The 19,319-nt window shown below is 36.7% G+C and overlaps 1 protein-coding gene across 1 annotated transcript in view; it reads right to left on the reverse strand.

The window, feature by feature from the left end:
- ST8SIA6 (ST8 alpha-N-acetyl-neuraminide alpha-2,8-sialyltransferase 6) overlaps nucleotides 1-19,319 on the reverse strand; it is a 175,580-nt gene that overhangs the window by 42,828 nt on the left and 113,433 nt on the right. Inside the window, exon 4 of the mRNA XM_090268022.1 lies at nucleotides 3,612-3,698. Coding sequence (XP_090124148.1) covers nucleotides 3,612-3,698 — 87 coding nt within the window. The remainder of the gene's footprint in view (nucleotides 1-3,611; nucleotides 3,699-19,319) is intronic.

Below are 19,319 nucleotides of genomic sequence, written 5' to 3' on the forward strand. Positions count from 1 at the left end.
TCTGGTGAATACCCACTTCCTGGTTCACAGGTGTCTATCTTCTTGCTGTGTCCTCACATGGTAGAAGGTTGGAGAGAGCAGTCAGGGGTCTCTTATAAAATCATTAATCTCATTCATGAGAGATCTATCCTAATAATCTAATCATCTCCGAAATGTCCCACCTCCAAATACTATTACATTAGGTATTGGGTATTCAACTTATGACATTTTTTTAAAGGATATTTTATTGATTATGTTGTTACAGTAGTTTCAATTTTTCCCCTTTGCTCTCCTCTGCCCAGTACCCCCATTCCCTCCAGCAATCGCACTCCCCTTAGTTCATGTCCATGGGTCATGCATATAAGTTCTTTGGCTTCACCCTTTCCTATATTATTCTTAACTTCCCCCTGTGTATTTTGTATTTACCAATTATGCTTTTTAATCCCTGCACCATTTGCCCATTTAACCCTCTTCCTCCTCCCAGCAGAGAACCCTCCGAATGATCCCCATACCTATGATTCTGTTCCTATTCTGGTTTGCTTAGTTGGATTTTGTTCTTATTTTTTAAATTCAGTTGTTGACAGTTGTGTGTTTGTTGTCATTTTAATGTTCATGATTTTTTATCTTCTTTTTCTTAAGTAAATCTCTTTGACATTTCATATAATAGTTTGGTAATGATGAACTCCTTTAGCTTTACCTTGTCTGGGAAGCACTTTATCTGCTCTTCCATTATAAATGATAGCTTTCCTGGATAGAGTAGTCTTGGTTGTAGGTCCTTGCTTTTCATCACCTTGAATACTTCTTGCCAGTCCCTTCTTGCCTGCAAAGTTTCTTTGAGAAGTTAGCTCATAGTCTTATAGGCACACCTTTGTAGGTAACTCTCTGCTTTTCTCTTGATGCTTTTAAGATTCTCTCGTTATCTTTCACCTTTCGCATTTTAATGATGATGTGTCTTGGTGTGGTCATCTTTAGGTATAGCTTGTTTGAGACTCTCTGTGCTTCCTGGATTTCTATGACTACTTCCTTCATCAAATATGGGGAGTTTTCCATCATTATTTTCTCACATAAATTTTCAATTTCTCCTCTTCCTCTTCTCCTTCCGGCAACCCTATGGTTTGGATGTTGGTATGTTTAAAGTTGTCCCAGAGGTTCCTAACTCTCTCCTAATTTTTTAAAATTTTTGTTTCCTCATTCAGTAATGGTTGACTGTTGTTTTCCTCCTTATGTTCCAAATCATTGATTTGAACCCCAGTTACCTTCCCTTCACCATTGGTTTTGTGTGGATTTTCCTTCATTTCATTTAGCATAGCCTTCACTTCTGCCCTTATGCATTTGCCACACTCAAGCATATCTGTCAAGCCTGTGAGCATCTTTATCACCAGTGTTTTGAACTCTGTATCTGTAAAGTTGGCTATCCCCTCATTTGTTAGGTTGGCTATCTCCTCATCAGTTAGTTCTCCCATGGGAACCTTGATCTGTTCCCCCTTTGGGGCCATACTTCTCTGTCTCCTCAACTTGACAGGCTCCTGTGTTTGTTTGCCTCTGTGTTTTAAGTAGAGCTATTGTTTCTGTTATACGTTGTAAGGGGAAAAGCCTTAGGTTTTCTCATCAGTAGAGGGTGACCTATTTCATCACATTGTGGTGCTGTATATGGGGGAGGGGCCTGAGCGGGAACAATGTCGCTTGCTCAGTACTCACTCTTTTTCCAGGCACTTCTCCTACTTTGTATGGTATTGGCGCCTCTCTAGTTGTTGCCCTGGCCATTGTTCCCAGAGTGGGTGAGTCTGTGGACATTCTAGGACTGTGGGAGCCCTTTAAACAAGTGGACTCTGCTGAGAGACCAGCTGTTTCTTCCTCCTCCCCAACTGGTCTGCACAGTCAGAAGAAATGAGGCTTTATTTTCCCTGGTGCTGGGACCATGAGCTGCATGGTCTGGTGCTGGGAGTGCTCTCTAGGTGTCACTCCCAACTTTTTAAAACGTGTGACTGCACTCTGGCCTGCTGCTGCCATCACTGCTGCTGCCACCACACCATGTCCTTTCCACCCCGGCTCCACCCCTCCTACCTTTCTGGATGAGTATTTCTTTTTTATATCTTTGTTTGTTGGACTTCCATGCAGCTTGATTTTCTGGAACTTCTGTTTGTCTCTAGTTTTCATGTAGTTGTGTTCCTTCTTAGTTGTGGAGGGAGATGCAGCATGTCTGTCTAGGCCTCCATCTTGGCTAGAAGTCCTCAATGGACACATCCAGAATACAGAGTGGGGCAAAAGTAGGTTTACAGTTGTGGGTATGTGAAACACAGAGTTTATTCTTCTATTATTATTTGTTATGAACAACTATAAACCTACCCCCCCCCACCCTGTATAACAGAATGTAGCATAAAGCATCCTGGAAATAAAATGGTTAAATAGTATTCTCCTTTCCTACCCCTCATCCTAACAGGAAAAAGGCTTACTGGTATCCAACAGGAAGTCACAATATTCACATGTCTACTCATTGGAGGGAAATATTCACTTTTAGCTTTGACCCAGTCAGGAATTTCCTTTTTCACCCAGTGAGAGCTGAGCAAAATCCCTCTCAATATGGCAGCAGAATCAAGGGCAGCTGGTCCAATGACTCCAGTGTGTACTGACTGAATGTGGGACAGGCAGATCCATGGCACTGTGCAAACAAGAAGAGATGCCTTACTACAGTAAAAAAAAGCCAAGCAGATACTTTTTGGAGACTCTTCAGGGAAAGAAAGATGTCCTTAATAAGATTTTTGAAAGACATGATGCTTAAAGTAAACTTTGAAAATACAAAGGACTAAAAATAAAAATATATTTCTGGATTGTAACAATAAAAAACTTGGCAGAAGACAAAAACCTGTGTTGGTGCACAGCAAAGAATCAGAATGTGGGCAAAGCCAAGCCAAAAAATGTGTACCAGGCAAGTACAGAGACTATAGTCTAGCTGTCTGATATGAGCAGAGATTGGTGAAATGAGCTCCACATATGTATCCATGGACACTCTGCAACATATTACTTTAACATAATTTATCTCTGTCTGTGTGGGCCCTAAGTTATCCAAGCACAGGATAGTTCTATGATTGACAACCTGGTCTTGTCAGATTGATGAGTCCTCCTCAAGTTATTACCTGGAGCAACTCACACTCCTGAATGTTCCTGGCATTAGAAAGGTAATGAAAAAAAAAAAAACTGTAAGATAATGTACAGAAAAAAAAAATTAGAGTTTTTATTCTAAAGTATGAGATTATAGATAAATTTTTCCCTTCAGTGTTTTACAAACTTTCCCAAGGTTTATTACATTTTATTTACAAAATAAATAAATAAATAAGCAAATGCCCAATACAAATAGTATGAAAAAGAAGCAATATTCTTTAAAACATAATGAAAAACATAACAGAAACCTTTTTAAACTTGGAAATTTTATAATTAACTCCAGTAACAAAATTACAAATGTCTACATATGTGATGGGGATGGGGTGTCATATGCCTGAGAGGGTCTTAGAATGAAATTATCATGATTGTCACTTGGTTCCTTCTAATTTTCTTTTTAACAACATGTTGCTTATTTTCCCTACAAAGCAGATGTACATTTTTTATTTCATATTATTTATGAAGAAAACTTTTACCTAAAATTCTCATATTCTTCTACTTGTCGTCTCCATGGACAGCTCTGTATATTTGTGATAATCTGAAGATAGTCATCCTCTGAATACCTAAGGGTCAAATGTTAATGTAGTTAGAAAATAAAGATCTCACACACTGGTAAACAAATACATACATGTTCTAAAGGATGCTTTTCAAATATATTTAAATCCTTTCTGAAATAAGGTAGAGTAAAAATAAGTAAAAATCTATCCACTTCAAAACTCTAGGAACATAAAATTCACAAAGAATTATGCTGATTTAAGAACGTGTAATTTGCACATAAGCCACATTTAGTATTACAAACAAACTATGACAGAAACTCAACTCTCATTCATATCTAATGGCCATTTCTTCTTAGCTTTAACTCACTGACAAATAAATATATTTTTATAGATGTTTACCATAAATATATAATTTATCACTTTTTCAGAATCTAAGTTGGTAAATTTGCCTTGTGATATATAGGTAAAATTTTCCTAAAATAATTATCTTAAATTTTAATTCTTAACAGTACATCAAAAACCAAGACTGAGCTCAATTAAGAGAGTAGTATATTGGCATAAAAATCTATAGGCACAGTGATACAGTTTCGCAGGATCTCAGTTCACAATAAATTTCATTCTACCTGAAATTCCATCATTAAATATTAATTCATTTAATCACAGAATAGCCTTTAGTCATTAAGGGTTATCATTTAAAACTCAAATATCCTTTTCAATAAAAAAAAACAAATTTTCTTTCAATTAATATCTTAGTTATTAGTTGTCAGCTACTCGAGAGCAAGGGTCTTCAAGAAGGAGATAGAGTATATGTTGGTGAGAGGATAGGGAAGGAAGAGGACAGTGAGGAAGCTTATCAGGAAAATCATTCACCCATCCCCATCCAGCAAAATGTAGATCCTCCAAAGTTATCTCAGAAAGGAGGTATTTATTATAGGTGGGGAAGGTAGTCAACTGAGCAACTCCATTGTTCCTGAAATTTACCTACCTTTGGGTTTTTCTCTTTCTTTATATTGCTACTAAGGTTAATCAAAAATATTTCCCTTGGTTCCCATTGGTCCATCTAAGAATAGCTAAAAAATATTTTTAAAATTATCTAAATGTTAAAGAAGAAGCAAGGCAAAGAGCTACCATAGGAAAGATTTACTTGCACACAAGTTCCCAACCTTAACAGATTTTGTTCACACCCATGGGCCATAAGACTGGTCCTAGTACACCAAGCATCTTGAAAGATATATACAGTAGCCCCAAAGCTTTGTCTAAGTATGAAACTTCCCAGCTGGAGCAAAGACTGCTGACATCCACAAGATGGTAGATGCTCATAAATCCTCTGAAATAATACTGAAAAATATATATACAGGAGATTGAAGACGGTGGAGAAGTAAGTGGAAGCTACACTAACTTCCTCCAAGAAACAATCTGAAATAACAACTTAATTATGGAGAAATCATTTGGAATAACCAACTGAACAAAAGCTGGAGAGAAGAAGTCTTATAACCATGGAGAGACAGAAAAGGACGCTTCATCACAGTATTACTGGTAGGAAGTGCGGAGACATGAAAGGGCTGGCTGGTTTCCCACAAGTGGCAGCTGAAGGGACTGATAAGAAGCTCAGAAGCTGGGTGTTCCCCCTGAGAAGGACAGGGCCTAAACCCCCAGCTGGGCTTCCCAGCCTAAAGCAACAAAGAAGACAGTAAAATAGCAACCAGCTGTGAAAAGCAAAAAGTCACAGGGTATTTCACTGGCCAGAAAGAAACAGCTGGAGACAAAGAGCTCTTAAATGGATCACATACGAAAATATTTTGGCAACCACTTACCTCTGGCTCAAGGAGAGGTAGGAGACAAAGAGGATTATAGATGCTTGGGGAGAACTTGGGGAGGTGGCTTTGAGGAGAGAACTGAAGCAGCAGCCAAATGGGTCCCAGTGCCGACTCATTCCCTATGCTACAGGCAGACAATTCCCCTCCAAGTAGCATCAGCCTGAGGGGAAGCAATAGCCCCACCTGCAGGAATTAATCTGCCCTATCCTCAGTGCTTAAGCCTGATGGCTGATCACAAATTGAATAGATTAACAACTAAAGGAGACAGGCAAAGGCAGAAGATCTCTGGTAGTCTCCAATAGGCTTCCTAGGCCCAGACTGGTACACGATCTGACGCTACCAGGGGCACATCCAGTAAGTGCAGATCAATCTAAGAAGCAGCAACAACAAGAAGAGACACAAAAATGGGGAGAGAGAGAAACGACCTCCCATCGAAAGGAAAGGAAGAATCCCCAGAAAGAGTGCTAAATGAAATAAAGAAAAGTAAACTATCAGACATGGAAATCAAAACATGGATTATAGGGAAGTTCAATGAGCTCAGCAAGCTCAAAAAAGACTACAAGAACTCTAGGGAAACTACAAGGAACTTACTGAGAATTACACCAGCATAAAAAAAAGACATAGAAGCTATCAATAAGAGCAAGGAGAAAATGAAGAATACAATTTCTAAACTGAATATCACAGCAGAAGAAATTAAACGCAGGCTAGAGGAGGCATAAAATCAGATCAGGGAGCTGGAGGACACCGTTAAAAAAAATTCCCAGATAGTGCAACAAAATGAAAAAAGACTGAAAAAGAATGAACAGGTTTTAAGAGTGCTGCAGGACAACATGAAACATAATAATATCTGTATCATAGAAATATCAGAAGGAGAAGAAGAGGAGCAAGGGATAGAAAACCTGTTTGAAAAAGTAATGACAGAAAACTTCCCTAACTTGATGAAAGAAAAAGTCACGCAGGTCCAGGAAGCACAGAGGGTCCCAATGAAGATGAACCCCAACAGGCCCATGTCAAGACACATCATAATTAAAATGGCAACATTCAAAGACAAAGAGAGAATCCTAAAAGCAGCAAGAGAGAAACAGCTAATAATATACAAGGGAGGTCCAAATAAGGCTATCATCAGATTTCTCAGCAGAAACACTACAAACTAGAAGGGAATGGCAAAAAAGATTCCAAGCAATGAAAAACAAAGGCCTAGAACCAAGACTACTTTACCCATCAAGGTTCTTATTCAAAATGGAAAGTGAAATAAGGAATTTCCCAGACAAAAAAAAAAGGCAAAAAGAATACATCTCCACCAAACCAGCAGTGCAAGAGATGCTAAAGGGTCTGCTTTAAGAAACAGAGAGAGAAAGACAGAGGGGAACACACATACAAAAGGGGAAAATGACAATGAATAAGTGCCTATCAATAATAACCTTAAATGTAAATGGATTAAATGCTTCAATCAAAAGACATAGGGTAGCTGAATAAATTAGAAAGCATGACCCATATATATGCTGTCTACAAGAGACCCACCTTTGAACAAACGATCTACACAGACTGAAAGTGAAGGGATGGAAAAAAGTATTTCAAGCAAATGGACATGTAAAAAAAGCTGGGGTAGCAGTACTTATATCAGACAAAACAGATTTCACAGCAAAGGCCATAAAAAGAGACAAAAAGGGGCATCTCATAATACTTAAGGAAAATATCCATCAAGAAGATATAACCCTTATAAACATATATGAACCCAACATAGGAGCACCCAAATATGTAAGGAAAATTTTAAAAGACTTCAGGAAGGATATAGACAGCAACACACTCATAATAGGGGACTTTAACACCCATTGTCAACAATGGACATATCTTCTAAGCAAAGAAACACAAAAGATATTGAGGCATTGAACACTTTAGATCAATGGATTTAATTGATATACATAGAACTTTTTACCCAAGAGGAGCAAAATATACATTCTTTTCAAGCGCACATAGAACATGCTCAAAGATAGACCACATGGTAGGACACAAAACAAGCCTCAAGAAATTCAAGAAAATTGAAATTATATCAAGCATCTTCTCAGATCACAATGGCTTGAAACTGGAAATCAACCTCAAGGAAAAAACTCAAAAACCTTCAAACTCATGGAGAATGAATAACATACTATTAAATAATAAATGGGTTAACAATGACATCAAGGAAGAAATCAAAAACTTTCTGGAAACAAATGATAATGAACACACAATAACTCAAAACCTATGGGATACAGCGAAAGTAGTCCTGAGAGGAAAGTTCATAGCAATACAGGCCTACCTGAAAAGGATAGAAGAATCTCTAATAAAAAAATCTAAACCTACAGCTACAAGAACTAGAGGAACAACAACAAACAAAGCAGAGTGAGTAGAAGAAAGGAAAGCATCAAGATCAGAGCAGACTTAAATGACATAGACACAGAACAAACAATTCAAAAGATCAATAAAACTACCAGCTGGTTCTTTGAAAAGATAAACAAAATTGATAAGCCTTTAACCAGGTTCATCAAGAAAAAAAGAGAGGACCCAAATAAACAAAATCAGAAATGAAAGAATAGAAGTCACAACTGATACTACAGAAATACAAAGGACTGTAAGGAATTACTACAAACAACTGTATCACAAGATATTTGACAACATAGATGAAATGGACAAATTTCTGGAAACATAAAATCTTCCAAAACTGGATCAAGAAGAATGAGAAAGCCTGAATGGACCAATAACAACTGGTGAAATTGAAACATTAATCAAAAAACTCCTGGCACACAAAAGCCTTGGACTGGATGGCATCACAGGTGAATTTTACAGAACATTTAGGAAAGAAGTACCCTTCTGAAACTATTCACAAACTCTTTTTATGAAGCCAGTATTAATCTAATTCCAAAACCCGGTCAAGACACAACAAAGAAAGAAAACTACAGGCCAATATTACTGATGAACATAGATGCTAAAATCCTCAACAAAATATTGGCAAGCTAAATCCAGCAACACATTAGAAAGATCATACACCATGATCAAGTGATATTCATCCCAGGAATGCAAGTATGGTTTAATATTGGCAAATCAATGAATGTAATACACCACAGAAACAAAATGAAAGACAAAAACCACATGATCATATCAATAGATGCTGGAAAAGCATATGATAAAGTACAACATCCATTTATGATGAAAACACTCAGCAGAATGGGAATAGAGGGACCATACCTCAATATAATAAAGGTCATATATGAGAAACCTGAAACCAACATCATACTCAATGGGCAAAAACTGAAAGCATTCCCCCTAAGACCAGGAACAAGCATGTCCACTCTCTCCACTCCTATTCAACTTAGTCTTAAAAGTTCTAGCCACAGCAATTAGACAAGAAAGAGAAATAAAAAGCATCCAAATTGGAAAAGAGGAAGTAAAATTTTTGCAGATGACATGATAGTGTACATAGAAAACCCTATTAACTCCATGAAGAAACTCAACCTAATAAGTAAACTTGGCAAATAACAGGGTACAAAGTCAATAGTCAGAAATTGAAAGCATTTCTGTATGCCAACAATAAAATATCAGAGATAGAAACTAAAAAATAATCCCATTTACTATAGCAACAAAAAAAAATAAAGTACCTAGGAAAAAACTTAACCACCTAGATAAAAGACCTGTACTCAGAAACTACAGAACATTGAAGAAAGAAATTATGGAAGATACAAATAAATGGAAACATATACCATGTTCATGAATGGGAAGAATCAACATCATTAAAATGTCCATACTACCCAAAGCAATTCATAGAGTTAATACAATCTCTATTAAAATACCAATGACATATTTTACAGACCTAGAACAAATACTTCAAAAATTTATATAGAACCATAAAAGACCCCAAATAGCCACAGCAATCTTGAGGAAGAAGAACACAGTAGGAGGAATCATAATACCTGATACCAAACTATACTTAAGGCCACAGTAATCAAAACAGTCTGGTACTGGCATAAGAACAGACATATAGATCAATGGAACAGAATAGAGATCCCAGAAATAAACCCAGGTCTATATGTTCAACTAATATTTGACAAAGGGGGAAGGAACATCAGATGGAGTGAAAATAGCCTCTTCAACAAATGGTGTTGGGAGAAGTAGACAGGGACATGCAAAAAAAACAAAACTAGACCTCCAACTTACACCATACACTAGAATAAACTCAAGACGGATCAAAGACTTTAATGTAAGCCATGATACCATAAAAGTTCTAGAGGAAAAGGTAGGCAGGAAAATGTCAGATATTCTACGTAGCAATGTTTTCACCGATATATCTCTTAATGCAAAGGAAATAAAGGAAAGAATAAACAAATGGGACTACATCAAACTAAAGAGTTTCCGCTCAGCAAAAGAAAACATCAGCGAGAGGAAAAGGGAATGAACCATATTTGAAAATATATTTGCTAATGATTATCTCAGACAAGAGATTAATTTCCAAAATATATAACTTACATGACTCAACACCAAGAAGAGAGACAACCCAATTAAAAAATGGGTAAAGGACCTGAATAAATACTTCTCCAAAGAGGAGAGACAGAGGGTCCATAGGCACATAAAAGAATGCTCAACAACACTAGCCATCAGAGATATGCAAATAAAAACCACATTGAGATACCACCTCACACCAGTCAGAATGGCCATCATCAACAAATCAACAAACAACATGTGCTGGTGAGGATACAGAGAAAAGGGAACTCTAGTGCACTGTTGGTGGGAATGCAGACTGCTGCAGCCACCATACAAAACAGTATGGAATTTCTTCAAAAAACTAAAAAGGGAACTGCCTTTTGAACAAACAATTCCATTGCTGGGATTATATCTGAAGAATCCTGAAACACCAATTCAAAAGAAGCTATGCACCCCTATGTTTATAGCAGCACTGTTTATAATAGCCAAGTGCTGGAAACAACCTAAGTGCCCATCTGTAGATGAGTGGACTAAAAAACTGTGGTACATTTACACAGTGGAGTACTATATAGCAGAAAGAAAGAAGGAACTTCTACCATTTACAACAACAAGGATGGAACTAGAGAGAATTATGCTTAGTGAAATAAGCCAGGTAATGAAAGAAAAATACCATATGCTATCACCTATTACAGGAGACTAATGAACAACAACAGCAACAACAACAAAAAAAAAAACAAGCAAAATTGAACCAGAGGCATGTAAACAAGGAGTAGACTAACAGTGACAAGGGGAGAGGGGGGGAGAGAACAGGGGCGCCTAGTTAAAGAACATGTATAAACGACCCATGGACATGGACAGCTGGGTAGCGATTTAGTGTAGGAGAATGGGTGGGCAGAGTGGGGGGAAGCAAAGGGAAAAAAGAGGGACAACTGTAATAGACAAAAAAACCAAAAAATTTTAGTGGAGGGGGGGGATGAAAGCAAAATAAATTAATAAGTGAGCCAGCAAACCGCTTGCCCCCTCAAAAGAATCCTCACATGTAGGAAAGTGAACAAAAGAAAATGTAAAGTATGGAAACGCAATTTTAGTGAATATTAGAAGGACAAGAATTTTCCTTCATACTGTATATTTTCTCCCTACCTGGTCCCTCCAAACTTTGGCATTCTGAAGAACTAAATAATGACATAAGGTTCTTTGCATAAAACTAATAAGGCCAGTTGTTAATAGAGGTTTTGTTGGACCATGACTTTGACTGGAATGTCGTGCCTAAAGGAGGCATGCTTGGGCTCTGGTTGTTACCAAAAAGCCCTGAAGATCTGGGATTGATTGACTCTCAAAGGTAATAAAAGCCGACGAGAAAAAAGGCTTGGTACCTTGGTTAGCTGTGCGATTCGTGGCAATCTTTCCAGGGAAGGAACAAAGGTTGCTTTCCTGAAAGATGGCTAGAAAGAACCTTAAGGCACAATGGAAAACCTGAAGGACTTGGAAAAGACAAGTGTTTACAGGCAAGGCTGAATGCCAGGTATGTGGTTCTGCTTCTGTGCCTTGAAGGGCAGACTGAAGGTCACCCTAAATGTTCCTTGTGTAAGTGCCAGCAAAGCAGAAATAAAGATCATAAGTGATCATTTTCTGCTCTTGTTGTGCTTATGCAAATGAACAGGATAAATTAAAAATGGACTTAATGCAGTCCCTTTAATGACAAGGAGGGTAATCTTAAGAAGAAAAATTGCAATTCAAGGAAAATCACAATGCTCAGTGGTAGACTATAAAGTAGTGCAGCAATGCTCTTTAAAGTTTATTTTCATTTAAAGTTTGTTTTTATTTAAAAGTTAAACTAAGCCTGTAACATCATCAAAAATGCTTAATTTACAGGCAAAAAGAATGTCAAATGCCTTGCGACTGGAGGTCTTTCCAATAAGATCATCTTGCAGATTTAGAGATTGGTTTGTGGGTTATGTGCATAAATTAACATGTGTTCTGTTTTCATAGGGCATAAGTCTAAGATATCATTACCTGAGTAATTGCCTGTACATATAGGCCTCACTTAATCCTGTCTGCATTGCTGCCTCCTAAGACTCAACAGTTTGGCTGAACTAAGTGGTTGGGTTGGTGAAGTATGTGGTGGTCTGTTGACTTCACTTTAAAGTCAGTTTCTCTTTCCTATCCTAATGGCTTGGACAGAAAGGGCCCAGAGGTCTGAGATGGCGAAAACCTAAAATTTCCTCTCAGCCCAAACTAAGTATGGTGGGCAAAAGGGTTTTGGACAGGTGTGACGTGCTTTGCACACCTTCCTCCAAAGAAGCCTTCTTTTTCCTAATGTGGGACATTGAAAAATTAATACCTGCCTTTTGTCATCTAGTGGTTATGGATTGAATGATGCCTTTTAATCCTGTTGTCAAATCTGTTGCCTCCAGAATACAACAAGGATGCCAGCCTGTTAAACCAAGCACGCCATTGTCCGGGGACAGCCAACTGACCTGGAGTCTGCAAGATCCTTCCCCATGTGGGAAGGCCACCCTCTCCTCCACACCCCTGACTCTTATTAGGGATTTCTGGACCCAAGGGTCGGTAGGACAAAAACCATGTCCAGCTTGAAGCAGCTAGAGGAGCGTGAGACCTTCTCCCATTGTCCTTTATAAGATTATAAAGGGTCTTAAGTCAGAGAGGGGGGAATTGTTACAAAGCGGGGGTCCCCCCCAAATAAATTATATATATATACACACACACACACACAGAGAGAGAATCATTCAGTTGTAAGACAGAGTAAATAAAAAATCACCTTAAGTGGCCTAATATATGTGAATTTACAGTTCTAGCAAAAAGAAGAAACAAAAAATATTTTTCTGAAAAAAATATGGTGGAAAATTTTCCAAATTTAATGGACTCTATTAACTCACAGATCCAAGAAGTTCAACACACTCAAAACACAAAAAACAGGTGTAAAAATACAGCAAGGCACGTAATAAAATCTGTTTTGTGATAAAGAGAAAATCTTAAAGATAATTAGAGGGAAAAAAAGGCACATTGTGGACATAGAAACAAACATAAAAACCAAGCCCTGACTGGTATGGCTGAGTGGGTTGGTCATTGTCCCACAAACCAAAAAGTCTTCAGTTCGATTCTCAGTCAGGGCACATGCCTGGGTTGTGGGCCATGTCCCCAGCTGGGGGCGAGTGAGGCAACCAATCAATGTTTCTTTCTCATATCAATGTTTCTCTTTCTCCCTCCCTTACCCTCTCTCTAAAAATAGATAAAATATTTTTTAAAATTACAGCAGACTTATGAGAAAGAATGCAAGTCAAAAGATAGTGAAACATATCATTAAAATACAGAACAAGATTTGAGGAAAATGTCGACCAAGAATTCTATATTAAGCAACCCTTCTAAAAAATGAATGTAATAAATATGAACTGTTTCAGACACGTGAAGCCTGAAAAACTGTCATGCCAACAAACCTTCAGTACAAGAAATGCTAAAAGAAGTCCTTCAGGCAAGAGAAAAATGAAACCAGATTGAAAACTGGATTGAAAAACAAAGTAGAGAAAATTGGATTGACATAAAGTAATGAACAGCACTGAGGATAGTGAATATGTAAATATATACAAAAGACTTTTTCTTATTTTTCTAGGTCTCTTTAATAGCTAATTGACTTTAAAGTAAATATCACAATAATATATTGGGGACTTTATAACACATATAGAAATAAATGCATAACAGCTATAAAGCAAAGGCCAGAAGTAGGTGGCAGGGGGTAGGAGGATAGAAGTGGTATAAATCACTTGAAAGTGAACTGTGATAAGAACGAAATGTATAGTGTTCACCTAAAGCAACCAGTATAAACAAACAAAACCAGAGGAAGTGTTAAAATGTAATTATAAAATTATTCTCTCCAAAAGAAAGCAGAAAAAGAGGAAAAGGGGACAAAGAGCAGGTAAATAGAAAACAAAGATGGTAGATTTAAACCCAACAATATAAATAATCACATTAAATGTAAATAATCTAAACACACCAATTAAAAGGTAGAGAATGTCAGACTGGATTTTTAAAAAACAGGAACCAATTATATATCATACACAAGAAATTCATTTCATATAAATAAATATTAAAAGTAAAATGATAGGAAAAGATGTACCACTTTAAAACTAATTAAAATAAAGCTGGAGTGGCTATACTCATATCAAAGTAGATTTCTGAGCAATGACTTTTACCATGAAAAAATAAGGTAGAAGTATAAATTCATAAAATAGAAAAATATCAATAAAATTAAAAGCTGATTTATTGAAAAATCAATAAAATTGATAAACTTCTTGCCACACCGATCAAGTAAAAGAGAATATACAAATGACCAATATGTGAGCAATGAGAGATTGCAGCACTAACAGTTCTACAGACATTAAAATATAACAACTTTATGCCAAAGCATACAACTTAGATGCAATAGACATATTCCTTGAAAAACAAAAACTACCAGAGTTCACTCAAGAAGAAATTGATAACCTGAATAGTCCTATAGTCATTAAAAAAATAGGAAATACATGTTTAAATATGAATATGAATTATAATGAGGTCATAAACTACACTGTATAAGTTCAAAGCAACATTTACTTATTCCATGAATTATGGCTTCTATCTAATAACTTTCCCCAGTGCTGACTCTTACTCAATCTTCCTATTCACAACTACAGTAAAGCCTCGCCTCCCTCCTTCAGTGAATTGGCTGAGAATGCTCAGATTAGAACTCTGTAGTTTAGTCAGTCACTTCAACCAGTCCACTACCCAATTCATCCTTCCTACTTTCCCAGTGTCTTAGCATAAAATAGAAGGTGTATGAACATGTTTGTATCCTGTTAAACTTTTACCCTTTTGTTAATGAGTAACCCATGTGCTAACTGCCCAATTTTGTCTTTGAGCTCCCTCAGTAGTGATCAATGTTGAATTTGCTGGAGACTTCACGCAGGAAAGGATTATGTTGCTAGGCAGTAGAGCTCTAACCTCTGCAACTTTTAGAAACAAAAAATATGATAATTCCTTATGTCATTTTGGCCAACTCATGAACTTGAGAGTAATCTCTTCTCTCAGCCCTCTTTGTTGACACAAGGAGAATATGGAATCCTCTCTTTCTCCCTCCATACATTCTGTCTCGTTATTGTGTTCAAGCTAGCTCATAGAAGCTGTGAGAGCTGCCTGTTAAAGTTTCAAGATGTTGTGAGCAGGTTGTGAAACTACCGGTAGCTTGAAATTGGCAAAGGTAAAAGTGTTTATGCTACAAGAATCAGCAAATGTGACAAATCAGGAATCCCTCTTCCCCGAGATAGTTGTTAGACACGAACCAAGGTGTTGCTGCTCTTACACTTCACCACAATTGGGCAACCTGTTGGCCTGGCTCAAATTTTTTCATTTTCCCCCTACTTTGAGACTTATGGAGGCCTGCCAAAAAGGCCACATGAGACTTCGCTGCCACCTTACTGATCAAGCAACACTGACCCAGACTAGCCCTGAGCTTCAAACAAAACTGCCATATTAGCTTCCAATAGCAACTACTGTCTCAGGAAATTAAGGGTGTCTTTCTTTCTACCAAGATTTCGAGAAAATGCTCTTGAGTATATTATACTTTTACTTTGGCTCCTCTGAAAAGCAGAGTTTGTGTCATTTTGAAATCACTCTTGCCTTTATATCAAGCTTAGTCTAGAACATTCAAACTACCATCCATTGCCAACTAGAATAAAAATGGACTCTAAAATATGGAGAGTCTTTAAAATATTTTTTTAGCAATATATATCCCCTTATAACTTATAGATGGTTCCAATTTTACTTAATATTGAAAGATGTCAATGATACTGTATCTAATTTTATTAGTAAGTTAGCTGCATAAAGGGGCTTATGACTTCACAGCCACTAATATTTAAAACCAACTCAATATGTCATAGTAAACATAGCTATTACAAAAGGAGAATTATTTCTGGCCAAACTACAATCAGAAGACAATACTCAAGCTACTTACTTCCTGGGGTTGCTGTGTTCAGAGAATCTTTTTAATGTCCAGTTAGAAATAAAGCATTATCCTCTGATATAATAAAAGGAACATCAAAGAAGAAGAAATAACAAAAATAATTTTTCTCTACATGCTTGCTTTTTTCTACTAAAAAATATAGATCACCAACCAGTTTTAGAAAATTGAGATTGCCACAATACCATCATGACTGGTAAGATGAGAGTATGGCTGGAGTGAAAACCTATCTGAGGGGGAAAAAAATCACACTTATGCTACAAGTGTGGGTTTATTTGTGGGACAAATGTGTCTCTATAATGCTCTAAATTACATCACACTTTCTGCAAATTTACACTTAGAGCTGAGTTTCAGTTATAAGGTATAGCACCCACCTCACAATCTTGAAGGGCAGCAATTCCTATATTAGCCCAGTTTTTATGGATGAAAAAAGTAGAGGTTCTGAGAAGGCAAACAGCTTCTCAATATTGTATTGTAAGTGGATAAGCTGAGAATTAAATTCATGTCTTTTGATCCAGAGTCTGGCTCTCTTGCCAGTATATCATGCTGCATCTCATCTATTTTCATAATGAAACTGAAAATTAATTCCATCACAAACATTTTCTGGTCCTAAGACATGCAATAAATCATACTAAATAATGCAGTTAGTTATCTCCAAAAGAATAAATAATCTCTATTTAAATCATTATTAATAATACTCAAAATGAGATACAAATTATAAATAATATACTAAATGACACTAAGTAAATATTATATTAAAATTTAAAACACTTTTCTAGAAAATTTCTTTGGAGATGAAGACTTACATGCTGTGACTAGTTTTATCTCAATTAAGATATAAACAGGAATTTTTAAAAACTATAATAGATAATTAAGTTAATCATTAATTATGTACTGAGTACTTTTTAGAAGCCTAGAAGTTATCTTGAGGATATTCATTCATTAGTCTCATTTAAGCAACTGACATACTGATTTAGTTTCCTATAACATCTCTTTATGGTAAAAGCCAACCTTTTTTGTCTACTGAATGGGTGGGGATACCCTAATATTCTTAAGTCAGCAGACTTCTAAGCGGTGTTCTGTGTAGATCAAATAATCCTTTTTAGCTAGTTTCTACAAAACCCCTGAAGAGCTTAGATCTACATGAAATTCTTCAAATTAATACAGTGCTATAAATTTTTCAATCAATATAGCCAATCATTTCCACTGGGCAATACTTTTTAAAGGAATGGTTCATGAATGTGTAAGAGCTAACAAAGAGAACTGTGTAGCAGATAGACTGTGTTGAACTACAAATAGTACTGAAATACTGACATTTCATCTACTAAAAGTAGAAGAATTCAATTTACATTGTTTTCAGCTCTGCATGATGGTAACTTCTAACTAGAATGCTGTGGTTACTGTTAATTGGCAAGGAGAAAGGAATCTCAAACTTTTACTCATTCCACATGTTTTAGTGTCCCTTTGACAAATTAGACATTCCAAAACTGCTTAAGGAATTAACTCCTACCTAAGATGCCAATGTTCTTCTTCGGAGCCCCAGTGAAATCTCTAAATTGCCATATTTGAAAAAGCCAGATAAAGATTTTTTTTAAAAGAACACTTTTTCTGTTTTACACTAACTTGTGGGGTTTTTATATTAATTATAGGTTTGAGACACGTGCTATGAAATACTGTAAGCGGAGACTAACCTCAGACCACGAGAGAATGGAGCGTCTATTTACAGAGGAGTGGGACATGGAAAAAGAAAGGCTACACATGCTGCTGAAGCACACTAGGACTAGCAACAGGGGCAGAGCAGGAAAGCTGTTACCACCCTAAGTCTGTAGGCTACCCCAAAGAAACTGTAGTTCTCAGGGTAGAAGAAGATGGCTGGAGAGGAGTGGTGTTCTTCTGAAAAGATGCAGTCTTCCCTAAACCAAGCCTGCAGAGACAGATTCAGGCATATAAATACCTTAAATTTTTTCCCTTCCTTTAGGCTGACCATAACCAGAAGCCAAAGGCTGGAAGAGACCAAATAATCAGCCCAAAAAGTCAGCCTACTGTAGCATGCAATAAAAACAAGAGAGTAGCAAGAAGATCTGAAACGTTAAAAAGGAATATATTGCACAAATGGATATCTATCTGGTCATGATTTATACTTGTCAGACTTATTCAGAGTAACTGAATTTACTTCACTGGACTAGTTTTGTAAAATCCAAAACCAAGCAGCGCCTCAGAGAAAAAAATATGATTTTAAGTATCTCCTTCACAAGAATCAACAACATGTAAATACATCACCATGACAGAAAGAATGACTAAACAAAGAATGAAGCTATTATTTAAGATTTTTATATTTCCTCTTCAACACAATCAAGATTTCTGAAGATAAAAAAATAATGACCCACTTTTCAAGATTATAGAAAGAAATCTCCAGACATAAGAGGATACCCAGAGATGACAATACTAATAATTTAGTAATCTTATACTACCAGTTTGGAGAAATAGGATCCTGTATATTAAAAGAAATCTGAAAGAAACAATAAATTTAGGGTTTCTCCATTTCTTTAAGAATAATATTTTATAGTTAAGATTAGTTACAATAGTAAAGGAGATGACTATAAAGAGTATACCTAGTAAGATTTCTAAGCCATATATGAGTGGCTATTAACTCTGCCTTTTAAATTCTTCTGACTCACATCATAAGCAGAGTTGTTCTCCCCCTCTTCTGTGTCCTTTGCATCCCCCTGTATCTACTACACATCTCTGGAGCACGTATCCTTTTGTTTTCATGTATTTGCTCGGTAACCACTTACTGGGCATCTGCTATGTGTGAGGTACCGTGCTAGTAAGCAATAATACAATAATGAACAAAATAGATTTTTTTAAACGTGTTCTCATAAAATTTGTATTGTACTAGGAAATGATGGACAATAAACAAAATGTATGGTCTTAACTGTGTTCTTCAAAATCCATATGTTGAGGACTCAGTACCTCAGAATGTGGCTGTATATGAAGACAGGGCTTTGAAAAGGGGATTAAGTTAAAATGAGGCCATTAAGGTGGCCTGAATTCAATCTGACTGATGTTCTTATAAAAAAAAGCAAATTTGTATGTACAGGAAGACAGGAGGAATGTGGCACACAAGAAGAGGACATGTGAGGACACAGTGAGAATGTCACTATCTACAAGTGAAGGAGAGAGGCCTTAGGAGAAAACAAACCTGCCATCACCTTGATCTTGGACTTTAGGCCTCCAGCACTGTGAAAAAGTTAATCTCTGTTGTTTAAGCCATCTAGTTTGTGGTAATTTGTTACAGAAGCCCTAGCAAATTAATATACCAAATAGTATGTAAATTAATAGCAGATGGAAATGCAATGTAGTTAGTCGTCGGCAGCCGTCCGTCTCGAGAGACGATGGTGTAGCTTCTTA

Source organism: Furipterus horrens, unplaced genomic scaffold (genome assembly GCF_987537825.1).
Source record: "Furipterus horrens unplaced genomic scaffold, mFurHor1.1.pri manual_scaffold_2, whole genome shotgun sequence".
Lineage (NCBI taxonomy): Eukaryota > Metazoa > Chordata > Mammalia > Chiroptera > Furipteridae > Furipterus > Furipterus horrens.